Genomic DNA, 20445 nt, shown 5'->3' on the forward strand with positions numbered 1-20445 from the left:
ATTCTCCAGATCTCAGATTCAATGTCACTCCTACAAGGAAACCTTTCCTGACTCTGTAATCTATGATAAATTTCCCTCTTATATGCTTTTGTTATACCTTATACTTTTTTCCTTCATGACACTTGATCTGGTCTCCATAATTTGTATATATGTCCGTGATACATGTCTAATGACTTTCTTCCCCCTAACTTTCTGCTCTCTCTCTGAACCCTCCAATCTCCTGTAAACTCTCTGGTAGACCTTACCTGTTTTGTTCCCACTGGATCTTTACTGAGCACCTATAACGCATCAGATCCTTGTTGAATAAATTAAAGAATCAAGTTAATTGTGCTTCACATTCTTGTATTTTTAGTGATCCTACATCTTAAAATGATTTGAACAGTGCTTTGGAGGACGCCAAGAGCATAACTGCAATATCATGCTGATAAATCATTCCCTGAGAATGTTTAAAAATAGAAATCTATTTTTTTTTTCGTATAATTCTAATCAACATATCCCTCTTTGGTTAAGGCTGATTATAACTATAATTCTCTTTTGGTTCTTGTCATAGACGAAAAAGGCGTAACTTCAGTAAACAGGCCACAGAAATCTTGAATGAATATTTTTACTCACACCTCAGTAACCCCTACCCCAGTGAAGAAGCCAAAGAGGAGCTGGCCAAGAAATGCAGCATCACAGTGTCACAGGTGAGAGAACGCCATGGGTCTGTCTTGTTTCCCTGTGGATACAGGAACCCTATTCTTTTCTCGGGGTATCACCAAATTTCAGATCCATGTGTTCCATCATCAAAGAAGATAAAAAAATATAAATATATAGATGTTTATACATTTTTATGCAAGCTTTTTAAAGCTTGGGTAATTTTTTTTAATCCTAAGTGGCAAGGAATCAAGATAATCCCGCACCACGCCAGTGTAAATCTTCAATAGAGGGGACATAAACATGCCATGGGGAGAGACACGGTTTATTCTTAAGTGACTCTTCAGTAAATGGCATGTAGTCCTGCTTTCCCTGATTTAGATGACTGACCTAAGCTTCTACCAGTGAGAAACCAATTTATTTGTTGCCGAAAGGAAATTTAATATAACTCTTTGGTGAAAGCTTTGAGGAATTCACTAAGTGTTTTCCTGGTAACCATACTATGACATTTGGGTCCCAAGGATTTCTTTGCTTTCTTGTTACTAGTTAAACAGAAGAATTAAGTTTATTCCTGTCACTGTTTTTTTTTTTTTTAATGTTTATTTGTAATAAATTGTGGCCCTGAAATTAGCTGTCATCTTCTAACAAAAATACAGTTAGTTTTAGGCAGATAGATGGGTATTTAGGTTGAGGATTGGAGACAAACCACTGTGTCTCCTTATAAAATAAGTACATTTTACTTATAAAATAAGTATATTTTATTAGCTCTAAAATTATTATTAGCTCTAAATATAATTTTATTTAAATACTTACACAGTTGTTTATAGATTGACATTGGGATAGCTTTTCCTTAGAGCACGCAGATGTGGTGATTACCAGCCAGCTGTTGCAGTGGAACTTAAGGAAAAGCTGACCCTTGGCGGAAATTTCAATGCTCCCTATTGGTCATGGGACACACACATTTTTTTTTTTTAAGATTGTATTTATTTATTTGACAGAGATCACAAGTAGGCAGAGAGGCAGGCAGAGAGAGAGGAAGGGAAGCGCGGGCTCTGGGGCTTGATCCCCAGACCCTGGGATCATGACCTGAGCCAAAGACAGAGGCTTTAACCCACTGAGCCACCAAGGCGCCCCAGACACACACATTTTAAAGTAGTTTCTAAATAAATACTCCTGTTGTGCTTCTGAAGTTCTGAAGTCCAAGATAGTAAAGATCCCCTTCAGATCCCACTGGAAGTTTTATATCAGTATTTTAAGTCATTGTTCTTTAAGGAATTAGAGTCTGGGTTTGAGATGATTTCCAGCTTCTGTTTTGGCATTACTTCCCATAGGACCTCTAGAACCATCTTCGGTTTATAATTAAGCTATCGTTTAAGAGTTAGTGTCATTCTCTTACAAAATAGAGGCTTATCTTGATTCCTCTTGCTCAGTTTGAAATGGAATATAGTTGATTTGAGTTACCAACTTGTGAAGATGCATATGGAACATTCCTATCTGGGTGATGTAGTACTCACCACCACTTGAGCTGTGATGGAACAGTGTAATGCTGGGTCATGTCGGGAAGCTGGAATTAAGTGCGTGTTTTTCTGGTGTGCACATTTTCCCTGAACACTGGTGAGAGGATTGGGCTTGTGCTAAATGCCAACTGATGACGCCAAGCCCCATTTCCCGGCTCTCCCAGCAGCTCTCTGACTTTAGAATTCAAATGTTTGCAGGTCCAATTTCAGTCAAAGTGTTTTCATGCCTTTGCTTCTTTTCTTACTTCTATAACATAGTTACCATTGGAGAATAACACAGATTATAGACATTTTTTGAAAGCGATACAATCCTGGCTTTTCATTAGTGTAGTACTAGCATTTTGTGTGTAATGTAGGACTTGCCTGACACATGCTGTGTAATAAGTGGCAGAAAAGTTTCCTTCTGACTGCTCTGAACCAGGGAGGTTTTGCTCTACTTCTAAAACAGACTAAGAACACATTACTTATTTTTTTAAGCACATTACTATATTCATTTCACTTACTTTCTGATAGAAAAACAGCTTTGTTAGGTTTAAAAATTTTTTTTGGTAATTGCTTGAGACATGGAAATAATAGACTTAGATTAGTGTGTCTACAAAGCAAACTTGCTGACCATTTTTTCCCCCCCTCAGTTCAGCCTTTCAAATGCAGAATTTCAGGGATCTGTTTAAGCATTAAATTGTGACAATTTCCTCCCCTTTTTACCCTTTTCCTGACTAAAGGAGTTAATTTCCCCTCAACAGTTCCCCTCCTACACATCTCTGAAGAGGGAACAATGATGTTATCATTTTAAGTATTAGACATCAGCTGCTAGCCTTATAAATTAGTGCCCTGTTGTTTAAGTTGTTTAGAAGTGAAAGCAGAGAATGTTCCAGATCTGACAGGTTAACTACTTTCTAAAGAGAAAAAGCATTGTTTAAAATATACATCATACTAAAATACAATTAAATTTAGAATCCAGAAATCATTCATATACAAAACTAACTTAAAAAAATGGAAATCCACTGATAACAGGCAATTGTTGCAACACAATTTTTGCCAGATTTAGGGCATATGAAACTGATTTATTTGTTATTGCTTAAAATACTGCTTAAAATAATTATTAAGAATAAGTAAGGAACCTTCAGAAGAAAATGTAAGGAAATATCTTTAGTACTTTGAGGGTAAGAAAAAAATTATTAAAAAGAACATAAAAAGTATAAGCAACAAAGGAAAAGATTGATAAATTTAGTGGTAAAATGTTTATAAAAGTACTTAATAAAGACTGAAACAACATTATACAACCATTTTGGTAAAGATTGGATCAGGCAGGAATCATCAGTAGATATTAAATCTAGAGGGAAACTTTTTTTTTTTTTTTTAAACACAGAGAGCGAGACAGTGAAAAAGGGAACATAAGCAGGGGGAGTGGGAGAAAGAGAAGCAGGCTTTTCCTGCTGAGCAGGGAGCCCAACATGGGGCTTGATCCCAGAACCCTGGGATCATGACCTGAGCCGAAGGCAGACACGTAACAACTGAGCCACCCAGGTGCCCCTTTGGGGGAATTTTTTTTTTTTAAGATTTTATTTATTTATTTAAAAAAAATTTTTTTTTAATTTCTTTTCAGTGTCCCAGAATTCATTGTTTATGCATGACACCTAGTGCTCCACGCAATACGTGCCCTCCATAATACCCACCACCAGGCTCCCCCAACCTCCCATCCCCTCCTCTCAAAGATTTTATTTATTTGACAGACAGAGATCGCAAGTAGGCAGAGAGGCAGGCAAAGAGAGAGGGGGAAGCAGGCTTCCTGCTGAGCAGAGAGCCCGAATTGGGGCTCGATCCCAGGACTCTGGGATCATGCCTCGAGCCGAAGGCAGAGACTTTAACCCATTGAGCCACTCAGGTGCCCTTAGGGGGAAATTTTGATGGAAAAAATAGTCTTAAGGTGTCTCTCGATAGGCCCTTTGTTAGTTGTAAGGGTTTAAAAAAAAAAAGCAATTATAGAGTGCAGAAATGGAACAAACCCTGATCAAGTGATTAGAAGCAACATCACCAAAGAGGGATGGGTAGACATTTTGTGTAGCGCTTCATGCAAGAATGTAACCTGAATCTAATCACTAAAGAACATCAGACAAACAAAATGAGGAGTTTTCTGTTAGGAAAAAAAGGAGGATGGGAGCAGCATTCTTTAAAAATGTCAGAGAAAGGCCATGGAAATGTTTCACACTAAAGGAGGATAGAGACATGACAGGTAAATGCACTGCCTAACCGTAGACTAGATTTTGTACCAAAGGGGAAAATATACCGTAAAGGATATTGGGTTAAATTTATTGAAGTCATTTATTTGTAATTGTACTATAGTTATATAAAGAGAATATCTCTGATCTTAAGGAATACACACTGACTTATATAAGGGTAAAGGGCCATGATGTATAAAATTGATTTGCATATGGTTCAGAAAAAAAAGTGTGTATATGTGTGTTTATATATGTGTGCATGTATGTATATAAACACATACTCACAAACATGTATAAACACAGAGGGAGAGTGTACATGCATGAATACACACAGATGATAAAAGAAATGGAGCAGAATGTTTAATAACAGGTGAATATGAGTAAAAGGCATACACAGATGTTCTTTGTACTATTTTTATTTTTGCAACTTTTTTTTGCAAGTTTGAAATTATTTCCAATAAAACCTTTTTTAAAATGTGAAGACAGCCATAGACTGCAAGAAGGGATTTGTAAGTGTATAAGCAAAATTAAAATCTGAAATACAGAAGGAATTCCTATAAATTAACAAGAAAAAAAGAATGTATTTGAAAAATGGAAAATGCAAATAAGGACTTCACAGAAGAAATAGAAATATTCAATTATATGAGAAGATCCTTCTTATTAATAATCAGGAAAATATGATTTAAAGACTGCAATGAAATCACATTTTACATTTCCCAGGTTGTGGCAGAAAATCCTAAATTTGACCATACTGAGTCCACACATTGTTGGCAAGAATATACAGTAACAGGAACTCTTAAATATTCTTGTTAGGAATGTAAGTGGGTATAGCCTCTCGGAAAACTTTTGGCATTATCTTATAAATTTGAATATATCTATACCATTCAATCTACAATTTTACCTCTAAGTGAAATTGCCCTAGAAAACTTCTTGTGTATGTGTATCAGGAGACATGTGTAAAAGTATTTATTATAACATTGTTTGCTGGCAAAAAACTTAAAATAAGACAGTTGTCCATTGACTGGGGAAATGGATAAATCCATTGTGGTATAATCGCATTACAGGTTACTGTATAGCCATGAAAAAGGATGATCTACAACTACATAGACCCAATTTGAATGAATCTTAGAAAAATCTTAGAAAAATGAGTGAAAAATGCAAAACGCAGAGGATGAGACTCTTGATCTCAGGGTCATGAGTTCAAGCCCCAAGTGGGTCTTGAAGCCTACTTTGTTTGTTTATTTTTAAATTTATCTGAGAGAGAGAAAAAAGAGCAAGAGAGCACAAGCAGGGGAGAGAGAGGGAGAAAGAGACTCCCTGCTGAGCAGGGAGCCCCACTCTACTCCAGGCTTGATCCCAGGGCCCTGGGATCATGACTGAGCCACCACACACCCCTGGAGACTACTAAAAAAAACCCTCAAAAACAGGCAATATTAATCTTAGTTTTAAAAGTCAGAATAAAAGTGGTTACCCTTGAGAGAATAGTGATTGGAAAGAGGATGTTTCTTTCTTTTTTTTTTTTTTAATTAAAAAAATTTTTTAAAGATCTTATTTATTTAACAGAGAGAGACACAGCGAGAGAAGGAACACAACAGGGGGAGCGGGAGAGGGAGAAGCAGACTTCCTGCTGAGCAGGGAGCCTGACGTGGGGCTCAATCCCAGACCCTGGGCCAAAGGCAGCTGCTTAATGACTGGGCCACCCGGGCGCCCCCTTTTTTTCCCTTAAGCTTTATTTATTTTAGAGCAGGACAGAATGTACATATACGTGCATATGAGGTGGGAGGTGAATAGAGGGAGAGGGAGAAAGAAACTTGTGGGGCTTGATTCCTTAAATCACTACCTGAGCTGAAACCAAGAGCCAAATGCTTAACCAACTGAGCCACCCAGGCACCCCTGATGTTTCTTGATCTTAGTTATGGTTTCATGGGTGTCTTCACTTTTTGGAAAATTCATCAAGCTCTTTACTTATGATGTGTGCCCTTTTTTGGCATATATATATATATATATTTCACTTGACTAAAAAGTTTACTACTTACACAACAACGACAAGCCTGGCCTCATGGAGCTTACATTTTCCTGGGAGAGTACAAACAGATAAAATGAGTAAATGAGAAGATAAATTAGAATAAAGTGATAGGTGTTATGGAGAAAAACAAAAGAGGGAAGGAGAACAGAAAGTGACATGTACAATTAATTTTTAATAGAGTGGTAAAGAAAGCCCCTCCTGAGAAAATATCTTTTGGTAAAGATTGAAGGAGAGAATGAACGAGCTGTGTGAAGAACATTCCAGGCAGAGAGAACAGTAAGTGCAAAGGGCCTGAGGTGAAAGTTGCCTGAGCAAGTGGGAGAAGTAGTAGGAGATGAGGTCAGAGAGATGGTGAGAGCCAAACAGTGAAGGGGCCTTGGATGCCATAGTAATGGCAGACTTTTCTTCTGGGGAGTGGTGTGATCTGACTTAAGGTTCAGGAGGATCACCACGTTGGTTGTATGGACAACAGAGCGAGGGAGGCAAGAAGAAGCAGCCACCAGTTAGGGTGTCTTTGCAATAATCCAGGCAGAAGATGAGGGTGGCTTGGGCCAAGAATTTTGTAGTAGAGGTGATGAGAGGCTGGATTGCAGATAATTGTGAAGGTACAGCCAAGAGGGTTTACTGATAGTTGAAACATAGGATGGAAGAGAAAGAATGTCAAGAAGGACTTGAACATTTTTGGCTTGAGGAGCAGAAAGATGCAGTTTTCATTAAGTGTGATGGGGAAGGATTTGGGAGGAGCAGGGCTTTCAGGGGGAGGGGAGATCAGGAGTTTGGTTTTACATGTGAAGTTAATATATATTATAGTTTTTTTTTAAGTTCACTACATATTATATAAATAGGTGCTGGTAAGTGAAAAATTTAGTTTATGTTAGTCTTACATTAATTTGTGGTAATATATTATAAATGTAAATTCATCAAGGTTGAACTCAGAATTTGAGGTCTCTGGTTTCTTAAGACGTGGTTTGGTTGAATAAGGTGGAGTTTTCCTTTTTTTACATAACACCCTGAAAATTCACAAAAAAATTATTTCAATTTCATAAGCATTGAGAATCATACTTAAATTGTCACATATTCTTAATTAGTGAAGCAGATATTAATATGCCTTTACTTTTTGAAATAGAGCTAACTTGCATCGATGATTCACATCAGCAAGTCACAAAAAACTCCATTGTTCTCCTGATTCCAATTTTGAGTTTAAAGAACTCTGGCCCTACTTTCTCTGCTAGGTGTTTTTAGAATGAAAAATGTTCACTTATTCTTCATTGCTACTGTAATTGAAATGTACTGTAAAGAAAGGATTGATTTTCTTTTTTTTTTAACAGATGAGAACCTGAAATAGTAGAGAGGTTAATTGGCAACATTAAGATTCATTCATTCATTCATTCAACTAACGTATTTTAGAGCTTTTAAAGCGGTGCACAAGACCCACTTTTATAACAGTCTAGCCTGGAAAAAATTATTATCTAACCCTTACAGATGAGGAGACTGATGTTCAGAGAGGTTAAGTGATTTGACAAAGAGTCACAAGTCTTTACGAGTGGGAGCGCTGGGGCTTCTTCCTACACAGAGGTTCTTGATAAAAAGCAAGAAACTGGATTTTTACTTTTTTTTTTTTTTCCCCTGCAAGAGGCAGTGTGATTCCTCTATCCCTGGGGCCCCAGCTGCCAAGTCCTGTTTGTGCAGCCCAGGCCTGGGCTTCTGTCACTAGGGCTGCATCATTTCCCCCTAAGCTGCTTTAGACACTCCAGGCTAGTTAGTAGCCTGAGGTCTCCTTCCTCATTAAACTACTTATTCCAAAGCAGTGAATATTCAGTAAGCTAATTAAAATTTGTAAGTAAGATTTCCTTATTAAAAAAATCTATTAAAATAAGAAGAAGCCCGTTAAAATAATAATTAGAACAGGAAAAAAAAGGATGGCTATCAAATTACAGTATCTTTTCCAGCTATCCATAAAGGCCTGTTCAGTTGCTCTGGCAGTAGGCAGAAGGCAGGAGTGGATTTCTCCTGTAAGGACGCAGTTGGTGAGCTGGAGACAAGGTGAAGGAAAGTGGCACCTATTCTGTTAAAGTGGCTCTTTCACTTGTCTTAAAAGAAGGCTATAGATCCTGTGTTCTATAAAGGCTCTGCTTGTGTGTCCTAGTGGAGAGAGACGTCATTAAACAGTGTGCAAAGAACAAAGGAGCAGCTTGTAGAGAGATGGGAGCTTTGAGACTGCTGTAACACTCGGTACAGATAAGGCATATATCCGCAGGATTTAAAGAAAACAGAAGTCTCTGATTTGCTGTTTCCGTCTTCTCTACAAACAGTCAGTGCCATGATTAGCAGGGTACCTCGAGTTGGCTCCAGTGGTGTTGGGTATTTTTATTTATTTTAAATCGACATTTTTGGAGAAAATCTCCTAATACTAGTTTGATTAGAATGCCCAAAGTAAGGGTTGAGACACTGTTTCCAGCTTCGATGTAGTGGTTTTTGAGTTTTCCTGTACCTAGAAGAAGCCATGATCAGAACCATGGTCCCTCCAGTTTTTGTCCCCTTCACCTTCTTTTGCCTGTTTCTTCCCTTTGAGTATTCCCAGCAGTCTCTCCTCATACCTGTCCCTCATCATCGCATCTCACCTTTCCGTTGCCTTGCTTCTCTGAGGCATGTCAGACCAGTAGGCCAATATATCAGTCAGGGTCCCAGAAGAAAACAGATGGCACACTCAAATTAGAGTAATTCGAGGAGAGTTTAATAAAGTGACTATTAACAGAAGTGTGGGCAGAGTGTAGGGAAACCACAAAGGGCAATGCTAGTAGTGCTCGGTTCTGTTACTACCCCTTGCCCTGAAGAGATGAAGGACTACCAGCACCCAACCATCCAATATAGCAGAGGCTATATTTGGAAGGATAGTAATTGAAACCTTAAGTAAAGGCAGTTTTATGCTGAGGGAGTCAGGGTAATGGTTACTCTGATGTTACTTTCCTTGCTTTTCCTTATCTCCCACCAGTGACTTCCTTTGGCTGGAAGTATCTTGGGGCCCAGAGCAGTGTAGAGAGTAGGTAGAGAGGAGTGAACAGAAGATACACAGCGTAGCCCGAAGAACAAAGCCACCAGTTAGAACAGGCTCCAAGTTCAAGCCTGCCGGCTTCTCATTCACTCACTCTGATATTCCTACCCAGGAGATCTGGCATTCTCCAGAGATTCTCTTGGGCTTCCTTTGTCCTTGTGTTTTGGCTTCTCTTCTCTCCTGACTTTTCTGTCAGCCATGCAGAAAGCATATTACTTTTCTAAAGTGAATATGGATTTTGAGAGTAGAAGCTACAAACAATGTAAATAAATTAATTTGATGCAGCCAAAATTATTTGTGTGGGTTTTGGGGCTATTTTCCTAATGCATTCAACAGATCCTGATGCATTCAACAGGCCTACTGTAAGCACTGTGTTTGGCACTGTGGCAAACAAAGGTGAATTAGTTAGGGTTCTTCTCCCTGAGAAATGTCAGATTTCTTGGGGGAGACAGACAAATGTGTTACTGAGAGGACACAGAAGTTACCTGGGTGAGTACACAAGTTCATTTGGGTGCCATTTTGGACTGTGGTAGAAGGATGGGTTTACTTTCTACTGAGAGGATTAGGAAGGTTCCCAGCTTATTAGTTGTGTGACCTCTGGGGAAGTCATTCAACCTCACTGTGCCTCATTTCCTCATAGATATAATTTGGATTAAAAACAAATATACTCCACCAAGTTACAGGAGTTTCAGTGAGATAATATATATAAAGTACCTAGCAGAGTGCTTATCACAGAGTAAGGAGAAGATATAATAATAATTATTATGCTGTTTATGCTATTTCTCCTGCCTGGAATGGTCTAACCCTGCCCACCCCCCAATAAAAATGTATAAACATTTTATTAATTATGACTTTCACTTCAACTGTCAGTTCTTCAAGAAAGCTTTCCTTGTACTCCCAGTTCATATCCTCCATTATGTATTCTCATAGTTTCTTATGCTTCTTCTTGATAGCACTTACCACAATTATAAGTAAATAATGAATTGTTTTGTTTTGTTTTTTAAAGGAAACTCTAGGGACACTTAGGTGGTTCAGTTGGGTAAGCATCTGACTTCGGGCTCAGGTCATGATTCTTGGGGTCCAGGGATTGAGCCCTGCCTGCAATGGGCTCTATGCTCAGTGGGGAGTCTATTTGTCCCTCTCCCTCTACCCCTCCCCCTGTTTGTGCTCTCCGTCTCTCTCAAATAATTAAGTAAAATCTTAAAAATAAATAAATAAATAAAGTGAACTCTACACCCTATGTGGGGCTCAAACTCATGACCCTGAGATCAAGAGTCACATATTCCACTGACTAAACCAGCCAGGTGCCTGGAATAATGAATTGTTCCATTTTAGTATATGTACTGCTAAAGCGAGCCCTAAATAATTAATTGTTTAATGCTGTTCCCCTGATAGATGGTGAATTCCATGTTGATCAGGACTGCAGTCTTATTCAGCATTATATTCTTAATGCCTGTCACAGGGTCTAGCATCTTGATTGGAGAAGGTCTGGAATTATGTTGTGTAGATGTTTAGATGTCTGCAGTTATGCCTGCATTTATGAGGTTGAGCAATTTAGATGTCTGTTTTATGTTAATTAATTTATTCAACAATATTCATTCAACTAGTGATTTTTGGTCATTGTGCTATTTTTAACAGTGACTACAACAAAGATTCTGTCTTGTGGAGCTTATTATAGTCTAGTGAGGAGAGAAGAATAATATATACCTTAATTGAGGTACATATTCATAAAATATTAGGTATAATTATAAATACTAACATAATTATGTATTATATCATACTAATAAGTGCTATGAAGGAAAATAAGGAAGGTAAGGGTTTCTGGATTGGGTGGTATGATCAGACTTAGGAGAGAGAAGTCTAGCACCAATGTATAAGATCAATTTGAAGGGGAAACCACTAGAATGAGAGCGACTACATAAGAGATTATTGGAATAATCTGGGAAAGAGATGTTGAAGATTGAAATAAGGCCACTGAAAGTAGAAACAGGGATGGATTTGAAAAGCATTTTGGAGGCAAAACTTATATTTTGGAAATTGGGGAAGCAATTGGCTGTGAATGTGAGGAGGAAAGAATATTAGAAGATGGCTGAGGTTTTTAGCCTACATAATTGAAAATGGTGATACTATTATCTGATAAAGGAAACACATGAGGAAATGCTTGACAGAGGGGAAATTAAAGGTTTGTGGTAGTTATGCCAGGTTTGCATTGCCGTCAGCACCTCAGTTGTGGAAATGTTCAGTTTGGAAGTATAACCTATGAGAAAGGTCAAGGTTAAATATGTAGCTTGGGAATCACCCGCGTAAGTACATAGCTGAGGCCCTGGGAATGGATAATGTTGTCCTGGGAATTTGTAGATAAGAAGAAAATAAGGCCAGGGGAAATAACTTTTCCTTGAGTCATTGGTCAATGCTGAGAGAGTGACTATGAGGCTGAGATGTTAAGCAGTACTTTTGGAAACTTGTAGGGAATCAGTGTCCGGGTGTCTAGGACCTACCAGGGAAGGCTACCTTATTTCCCTTGAGTGAGGCTTTAGACTGCTAGGGCTGCTTCCTAGCAAGGGTGCACTGAAGTACATAGATTCTGCTTCAAATACTTCAGTCTTTGAAATTGGATTACAAGTACTTGTAGGTGCCTGGACAAAGCAAATATAATTATTTTTTTGTAGAAAAAGATAGCAGCATTCTAGGCTTCAAGCTGTTTCTATAAACAAAGCAAACACAACACTGGGCACAAAGCAAAGAAAAACAGACATACAAGAAGACATGGCAACATGTACTAAAACCAACAGAAACAATAGACAATAGAAACAGACCCATAGAAATCTAGAAAATAAAAGGATCCTATATATGGACTATAAAAGAAGGGCTTAATATATCAAAGGAAATAAAGACAAAATGGAAAATTTTATCAGAGGGTTGGAAACCATAAAAAAGTTCAAATGGAAATTTTAGAGCCAAAAATATAGTAATCAGAATTAAGAATTAAGTATATGGCTTTAAAAGCAGATTCGACATAGTTGGGAAAGTTAGTGAACAGGAAGATGGATCACAAGAAAATAACCATACTAAAGAATGGAGAGACAGTAGAATAGGAAATCAGAAAAACGGGGACATTAAGGATACAGTAAGAAGTCTAACATAAATGTAATTGGAGCATCAGAGGCAAATATAAGAGTGGGTCAGAAACAGTATTTAAAATGTGAAGTCTGATAACTTTCCAAAACTGTTAGAAGACTCCAAGCCTAGTAGATTCATGAAAAACTACAGTCCCCAAACAGAATGAGTGTATAGAAATTCACACTGAAAACAGCTGAAACAAAAGCAGCCAAAGGGGAAAATACAATTGCCTTCAAAGAACCAGCAATTAGACTAACAACTGATTTCTTAAGAGAATAAAACCATAGTACAGTGGAATGATATCTTTAAGAGATGAACTAAATTAAATGTCAACCTAGAATTCTGTATCTGCTAGAAGCATCCTTTGATAATGGGGTTGAAATAAAGTAAAAAGTTGAGAGGATAGAGAATTTGTACCATTTTCTCACAAAAAGAAGCATGAAAAATACTCTTCATGCAGAAATAAAAAAGATACCAAAGTAGAGAGTGGGAGATGCAGGAATGGTGGAAAGAAAAGGGTAAGTATGTGTGAATATAAATTAATATCAATTGTTTAAAATAATAATGATAGTGTCCTATTGGTTTATAATACATATAGAATTAAAATATACAACAATAATGCCTCATAAGTTATGAGGGAAAGGTAAGTGTTCTAATATTCCTGCATTTTCTGCAAAAGGTAATGAAAGTACCAGTTAATATAAAAGTACCAGTTAGACCTTGATAGTCGTGAATGTGTAATCTCTAGGGTAGTCACATAAAGAATACTAAAAGAATATATAACTTCCACACTAATAAAGAAGGAACATTTTTTTAATTGTTTAAAAAGAAAGAATAATTTTTTAAAAATAGGCTATCTAAAAGAAGGCAAGAAAGGGGGAGAGAGAAGCATTATAAGTGACAAATAGGAACCACTTAGTAAGGTGGTAGGTTTATACCCAAATATGCCAGTACTTCCATTAAGTATAAATGAATTGAGTACTCTAATAGGCAAATATTGTCAGGTAAGACATAAAAATGAAACGTAATTATGGGTTCTTTATGAGACACATCAAAAACATAAGGACATAGAATGCAAATAACAGTATGGGAAAAAATATAACATGTAAACAATAACCAAAAGAAGATTGGTGTTTCTTTGTTAATATCAAATAAAGAACACATCAAGGCAAAAAGTTTTACTAGAGGTGAAGAGAGGTTCTAAATAATAATGACACAGCAGCAGCTCTGTCTTTGTATATACCAATTTGAGCAGAAGCTCAAGAAACACAAAGCAAAAACTTATAAAATTTCAAGAAAAACAGATAAATCCACAATCACTGTAGATTTTTGCGCACTGAACACCCCCCGCCCCACCATACACACACACATGTAATCTTCTAATGACATAGAATGGTGCTTCCCAAACTTTAGTACACATAAGAGGAATGATCAGGAGAGTTTAGATTCTGAGGTCCTGTTCCTGGAAGTTCTCATTCTAAGGGTCTGTGATGGGGCCTGGTGATTTGCAGCTCGCAAGTGATTCTGATGCGATGGTTACAAAACCTCACTTTGAGTGGCACAGATACAGAAAATCTGAATACCATGATTAGCAAACAACCTAATGGATCAATATGGAACAGTATACTCAACAACTACAAAATGCATGTTCTTCTTAAGTACTTGCAGAACATTTTTGAAAGTTAACTGCAGTCTGGGCCATAAAGTACCTCCCAACAAATTTTTAAATTTAATACAGAATATGTTTTCTGAGCACAATGGAATTAAACTACAACTCAATAACAGGAGATGACTAGAAATTCCCGTCTGAAAATAAAACAATATATTTCTTAATATTCTCATGGGCTAATGAGACCACAATGAAAATGGCAATTTTTTTTTAAATTTTTTAAATTTTATTTTTTATAAACATATAATATATTTTTATCCCCAGGGGTACAGGTCTGTGAATCGCCAGGTTTACACACTTCACAGCACTCACCATAGCACACACCCTCCCCAACGTCCATAAACCCACCCCCCCTCCCAACCCCCCTCTCCCCAACAACCCTCAGTTTGTTTTGTGAGATTAAGAGTCACTTATGGTTTGTCTCCCTCCCAATCCCATCTTGTTTCATTTACTCTCTCCTACCCCCTTAGCCCCCCTATTTTATCTGAATGATCATGAAAATACACTTATCAAAATTAGTGGGATGAGGCTAAACCCATGCTTAAAAGGAAATGTATAGCTTTAAATATATATCATATATATAGTATGGTTATTATATAGATATAATTAGTATATACTTATATATTTATCATATATAATATATGGGTATATATAGTGTGTATGTGTGTTTTCTATATGTATATAAAGTGGGGAGGCTGAGAATCAGTGAGTTAAGGATCCATCTAAAAGTATTAAGGGACACTAAAACCAAAAATGTGGAAGGAAGGAATAATGAAGATAAGTGCAGAGATTAATAAAATTCTTAAAAACCATATAGTAGAGCTCAACAAAACCAAAAGTTGTTTCTTTCAAAAGCCTCCCTTCTGCCTCAGACTCTTAGTTGTACTCCCAAAAAGCAATTAATAGTGTCTTAGATATTCTTTGTGATGTTTCTTAATATACGTGTTCTTTTCAGATATTCATTCTGAACCATACTGTATGCGCTTCCTTTTTCCTTCCCTCCTTCCTTCCCTCCCTCTCTCCTTTGCTTCTTTTCCTTCCTCCCTTCCTTCCTCCTTCCCTCCCTCCCTCCCTTCCTTCTTTACTTTCTTCCTTCTTTCCTTCCTTCCTCCCTCTCTCTTTCTTTTAACATCTTTGTGCCTCAGTTTTCTCATCCATAAAATAAGGGAAGTAATAGAACCCGCCTTATTGCATTGTTATGCAGATATGATGAGTTAATATGTATTGCGTGGTTTGAATAGTACTTAGCACTTAAGCCCTATAGAGGGGTGTCTGGGTGGTTCAGTCAGTTAAGCATCTGCCTTCTGCTCAGGTGATGATTGTGGGTTCCTGGGATCAAGCCCCAAGTTTGTCCATTGTCCATCAGGCTCCCTGCTCAGCAAGGAGCCTGTAGCCTGCTTCTCCCTCTCCCTGTGCCTTTCCCCCTCACTCATGCTCTTTCAAAATAAATAAATAAATAAATCTTAAAAAAAAAAAAAAGAGGAAGCCCTGTATAAATGTCACAACTGTTGTAATTACAAGAGGACATATGGTCCTGCACAGAATGACAGCGAGGGTAAGCCTGGATTTGGGAGGTTATAGGTGATGGTCAGGGACTGCTTTGGGGGAACACAGTGTCTGCCAGGCACTCTTTATATGTGTGTGGAATGAATGATCCGGCCAGTGATGAGTCAACAGGTAAAATCATTGGCAGAGTCAGCCATCAGCCTGGGCTTGGGACTGGTCCTACAAATCTCAGAGCTCAGAAGTAGAAGGGGATAAAAGACCTAATTGGGTTACCCCCACTAGGATCTTATCATCAGGTGACTGGATCAAAGATCAAAGGAGAGAAGTTTTGAAGTAGTGTTACTGATTTCTTTTTCTCCTTTCTTGACTTTCTAAAATTAGATATTTAGACCATTGCTCTGCAGGTACACCAGATTCTTTACCAAAACTGAGTTTCATTACTTACATTCTATTTGAGAAGTAGTACTATCATTTTGTATCAGTTATTTTGAGAAATCGGCACTTTTAACTCCGGCTGACCATACATCTGGTATAGGAAGGTGGAGAGAAGTCACTCAGACCAGTCCACCACTGTTAAGTTGCACTGTGACCTTGAGCAAATTATTTAACCTGAAGTCTCCATTTTCAACCTGTAAGATTAGGATGGTGATCATGTATTTAGAGGTTGGAGGGCTAAATAAGATTGTATATGTAAAATGCCTAGTACAGGGCCTGGTATATCATGAGTGCTCAATAAATGCTTATTTGCCCATTCACTAGAGTGTTCCTGCTGGTTATGTGGTGCCTAGAAAGCCTTGTCAAGGTTCCAGAAGGAAGGGGAAAGAGGCTCCACGCAAACCAGTGTGCTAACAGCCTCGAGCCCCTAGTTTTTTACAGGCTCCATAAAGGTGAGAGCCAGAGAGAGGCCATGGTTGTGAGTGAGTGGCGAGTAGGGTTGTGTCTAAATTCTTAGTCTCTGAATAGATCTACCCTCGGTGTATTCTTTATTCTAAAAATGCATGTGATTCATTTTCAGTGAGAAATAATTACATATGTTGAAAGGTTTTTGAGGATAGGTATTACCATTTTAAATATATTCAGTGAAATCTTCTGGATTCTTAAAAAGCAAAGAGAACTGGGGTGTGTATTTAGTCGGGAGTGGTGGTTGAATAAATATAGGATTTCCAGGAGGTAAAAGGCTTGGCTATAGGGGTTCTTCACACATGACACTGAATACATTTGATGTTTTCTATTACATGAAACTTATCTGGACAAAATATCTAGTTCACTGTTGTTTAAAAAGAGCTCTTGATTCTTAATCTGGGGGTGCTGTTGTGTTCGCTGGGAGACGGCCCTACCTTTCCATGGAGCTGGCGGGAGGCACTCTCCAGCTATGTCTCAGTATTTCAAAACCTGCCAGGCTTTCCATGGCATCTGTTCAGCTGCACACCTAACACATTTTTTTTTTTTTTTAATGAGAGAAGTAATTTTAAAGAAAAGAATCTTTAGCTGAAAACATCATCTGTGGCAATTTAGAACCACCCTGAAGCACGTGTTTTAGGGAGATGAACGGTGTCATCTGTTCTCTGTGTACTATGGCCGCAAGGCTGACGTTTTATATACTTTTGCAGATGAGACTCTTTGTGAATGTCATGAGCAGTTATCAGTCTATCATGTATCGAGTAGAAAGGGCCAAGCCAAACTGTAAGGGTGTCGGTACATTATGACGATAACGTTTTTCACATCCTCAAATTAAAAAAAAAAAAAATACAGTACTTGACAAGTGAATCTGTTTTAGATTATTTCAGATACTACAGAAACTGAATTTCTGTTTGTTCATTTCTCGCATTAGAAGTGGGTTGTGGGGGCGCCTGGGTGGCTCAGTGGGTTAAAGCCTCTGCCTTCTGTTCTGGTCATGATCCCAGGGTTCTGGGATTGAGCCCCGCCTCAGGCTCTCTGCTCCGCCGGGGGGCGGGGGGGGGGCTGCTTCCTCCTCTCTCTCTGCCTGCCTACTTGTGATCTCTCTCTCTGTCAAATGAATAAATGAAATCTTAAAAAAAAAAAAAAGAAGTGGGTTGTGTTTCAAAAGTTGGTTTTCAAGTCAGTTGTTAGGAATTTGGAGCTTACTTCCTAAAAAGAAAAAAATAATGGTTTGGATTTGTGGGCTAGCCCACATTTGAACCCTAAAGGAGCCAGAATACTTTGCACTCACAAGGTAGAATATTGCTCTTGTAGCCCTAGCCACTTAATACAATGGAAAAGAGATAAAACTGAGTAAACAATTTCTGTAGAGTGCTAAGAAAAAACAGGTCTTATTAGATAAGGAATAGGAGGAAAGGGACAAGAAAGATTGTGTAACCTCAGGCAAGTTATAGAAACTTTCTGACGTCAGTTTTTAAGTCTGTGAGACTGGGTCTTTGTTGGGGGCTAAATGAGATAATGCAGGTAATAATGAACTCTCCGTAATGGCTGCTGCTATAAATATACGTACAAAGAGGAACCAAACCCTAGTTTCCTACAGATTCTCGGTCCAGTGCATTGTCTTGCGTGTGGTTATGTTGGGACAGGAGTGAGGAGGGATGAGGAAGTTCAGGCACTGCTGTCAGCTCTTTGTGCGTGTCCTTGGCCCAGGGCTGTGTGGCGGACAATAGCTTCTGGTCTGGGTGTTACCCGCCTCTAGTAGGAAGTTTATTACACCCCTTTATCCTTCTCTCACCGCTGCCTGTTCCCTGTTCACCCCTCCTCCTCCAGCACTGGGAGCGTGGACTGGCTCTCCCAGAATCCAACGTTCCTGTGAAAAGGTACCCTGACCTTAGTGACTACAGGGAGCAAGCAAAGCCCACAGAGGGTTTGTTGTTGGGGCTTCTTTTTAAAAAAAGGGAAAGGTAGCATTTTGGAGGGTGCCTAGTACATCCCAGGCACAGTCCTGGGCATTTGAACATGTTTTCTCATTTAATTTTCCTGACAGCCCCCTTAGGAGTGGGTATGGCTATTCCATCTTGCAGGCCGGGAAGGGAGAACCTTAGACAGCACGATGAAGGTAGCACAGCTAGGAAATCACAGAGCAGGGACTCACAACCAGGTCTATCTGGCTGTCAGGCCCTCGATCCAGCTGCCCTCTGGGTTCTCAAGGGAATGCACACATATGGTTATCTACGGTGAGTCCAGCCGTTCTGTCCTTATATAAACTTGACTGTGCACCCTTGGGAAGGAGAGAAGTGGAATGAGATTTAGCTTATTAACACCATTAACTTTAAAAATTGAACAGTATCTGGCTCCCATCCCTCATTTCAAATCGAATCACATAATGGGGATGAAAACATATTGATTAGGGAAAAACTATTTATTAGAGGTAAAAATTGTTTACCATGTAAATATGCTACATGTTCCGTTATACGCGACTTGGCATTTCAACAATTCATAATCTGTTGCATTTAATTAGGCACAGTACATAAAGTATGCATCACAAGTAAACAGGGGAAACACAATGGCAAATTTTTCTAAGATTTGTGCTTCATAAATTTTCAGTTTTCTAATCTCAGTAATGATGTTTTAGTGTCAGCTGCTGCTTTTCCAAACAAATGCTGATCCTCTCCCTAATGTGTTTTATGCAAGGAAGCAAAACTAAGGATGAACTCTGAAGTTCTGCATTTCTGCTTCTTCAAGATTAAGTCTTTAAGTAATAATTTTTCTCTTTTATTTAACATTGTTGTTAAAATGATAAATGTAGTGATAGAATGTGAAATGGATACAATTAATGCTAACTAATTAATAAACTGGCTTACAGTGACTGTACAGACATTTTTGGTGGTTTAGCTGCATAATTTGAACATGGAGTTTTCGAAGCAGTCTGGGAAATTTTAACAGCTTGAGATTTACAAAAAGTATCTGATTTTAATTATTTCAAGTTTTCTTGGACCTGCCAAGCTTACCCTCCTGACAGGATACAGGAATGGGACTGTCGATTTCTGTGATTCTGTGGCCCAGCACAGGGCCTGGTGTACTTCTGGAGATTGTTAAATGACTTCTAAACGATATTTTAAAGAGGGAGATTGGTTCCTTTTTTCATTGTAAAGTACATTTCTCTAATTAAAAAAATAAATAAATAACCGCTTATCTGAAATCAATTTGGGTAATATTTGAAAACACACAGAAAAACACATAGAAATGACTTATAAATCCACTCTAAAAGATAATCACATTCTGAGTGGTGTGTGGGTCCTAATACTTTTTTCCTGTACATATGCGTGTGTGTATGTGTGTGCATTTGTGCATATGTGAGTATTTTTACCCCCCAACTCATGTCATATGAAAGAAAAAAAATGCCCTTTGCTCCTCTTTATAATATATTGTGAATATTTCCCCATGTCAATAAATATTCTTCCTCAACATGATTTTTAATCCATGATCATATCCCATTCTACAGGTGTGCTATAAATCTTCTTTTTTTTTCCTAGTGTCAATAGGACTGTAGTGAATCCCTTTACACATATACCTCTAAATATTTCCTCAAGGTAATGTCTTAGGAATGCTGATTCAAAGGGTCTATGCAACCCTATTCAAAGGGTTGAATCTTTCTCCAGAAAGATTAAGCTAAATATTAAGTAAACTATGTCTATCTCCTTAGGTGTCCTTCTTTAATCAGACTGTTTTTGATTTCCTGAAGCTGACAAATTCGTTCTTGGTCTAGCTCCAAAAGGTCATGGTGACGCATGGAAGTG

General features: G+C 38.1%; 1 protein-coding gene across 2 annotated transcripts in view; it reads left to right on the forward strand.

The window, feature by feature from the left end:
- PBX3 (PBX homeobox 3) overlaps nucleotides 1-20445 on the forward strand; it is a 212747-nt gene that overhangs the window by 179624 nt on the left and 12678 nt on the right. For both annotated transcript variants that reach the window (XM_032865873.1, XM_032865874.1), the window contains exon 5: nucleotides 551-686. In XM_032865873.1, coding sequence (XP_032721764.1) covers nucleotides 551-686 — 136 coding nt within the window. The remainder of the gene's footprint in view (nucleotides 1-550; nucleotides 687-20445) is intronic.

Source organism: Lontra canadensis, unplaced genomic scaffold (genome assembly GCF_010015895.1).
Source record: "Lontra canadensis isolate GAN:19392208 unplaced genomic scaffold, GSC_riverotter_1.0 scaffold30, whole genome shotgun sequence".
Taxonomy (NCBI): Eukaryota; Metazoa; Chordata; class Mammalia; order Carnivora; family Mustelidae; genus Lontra; species Lontra canadensis.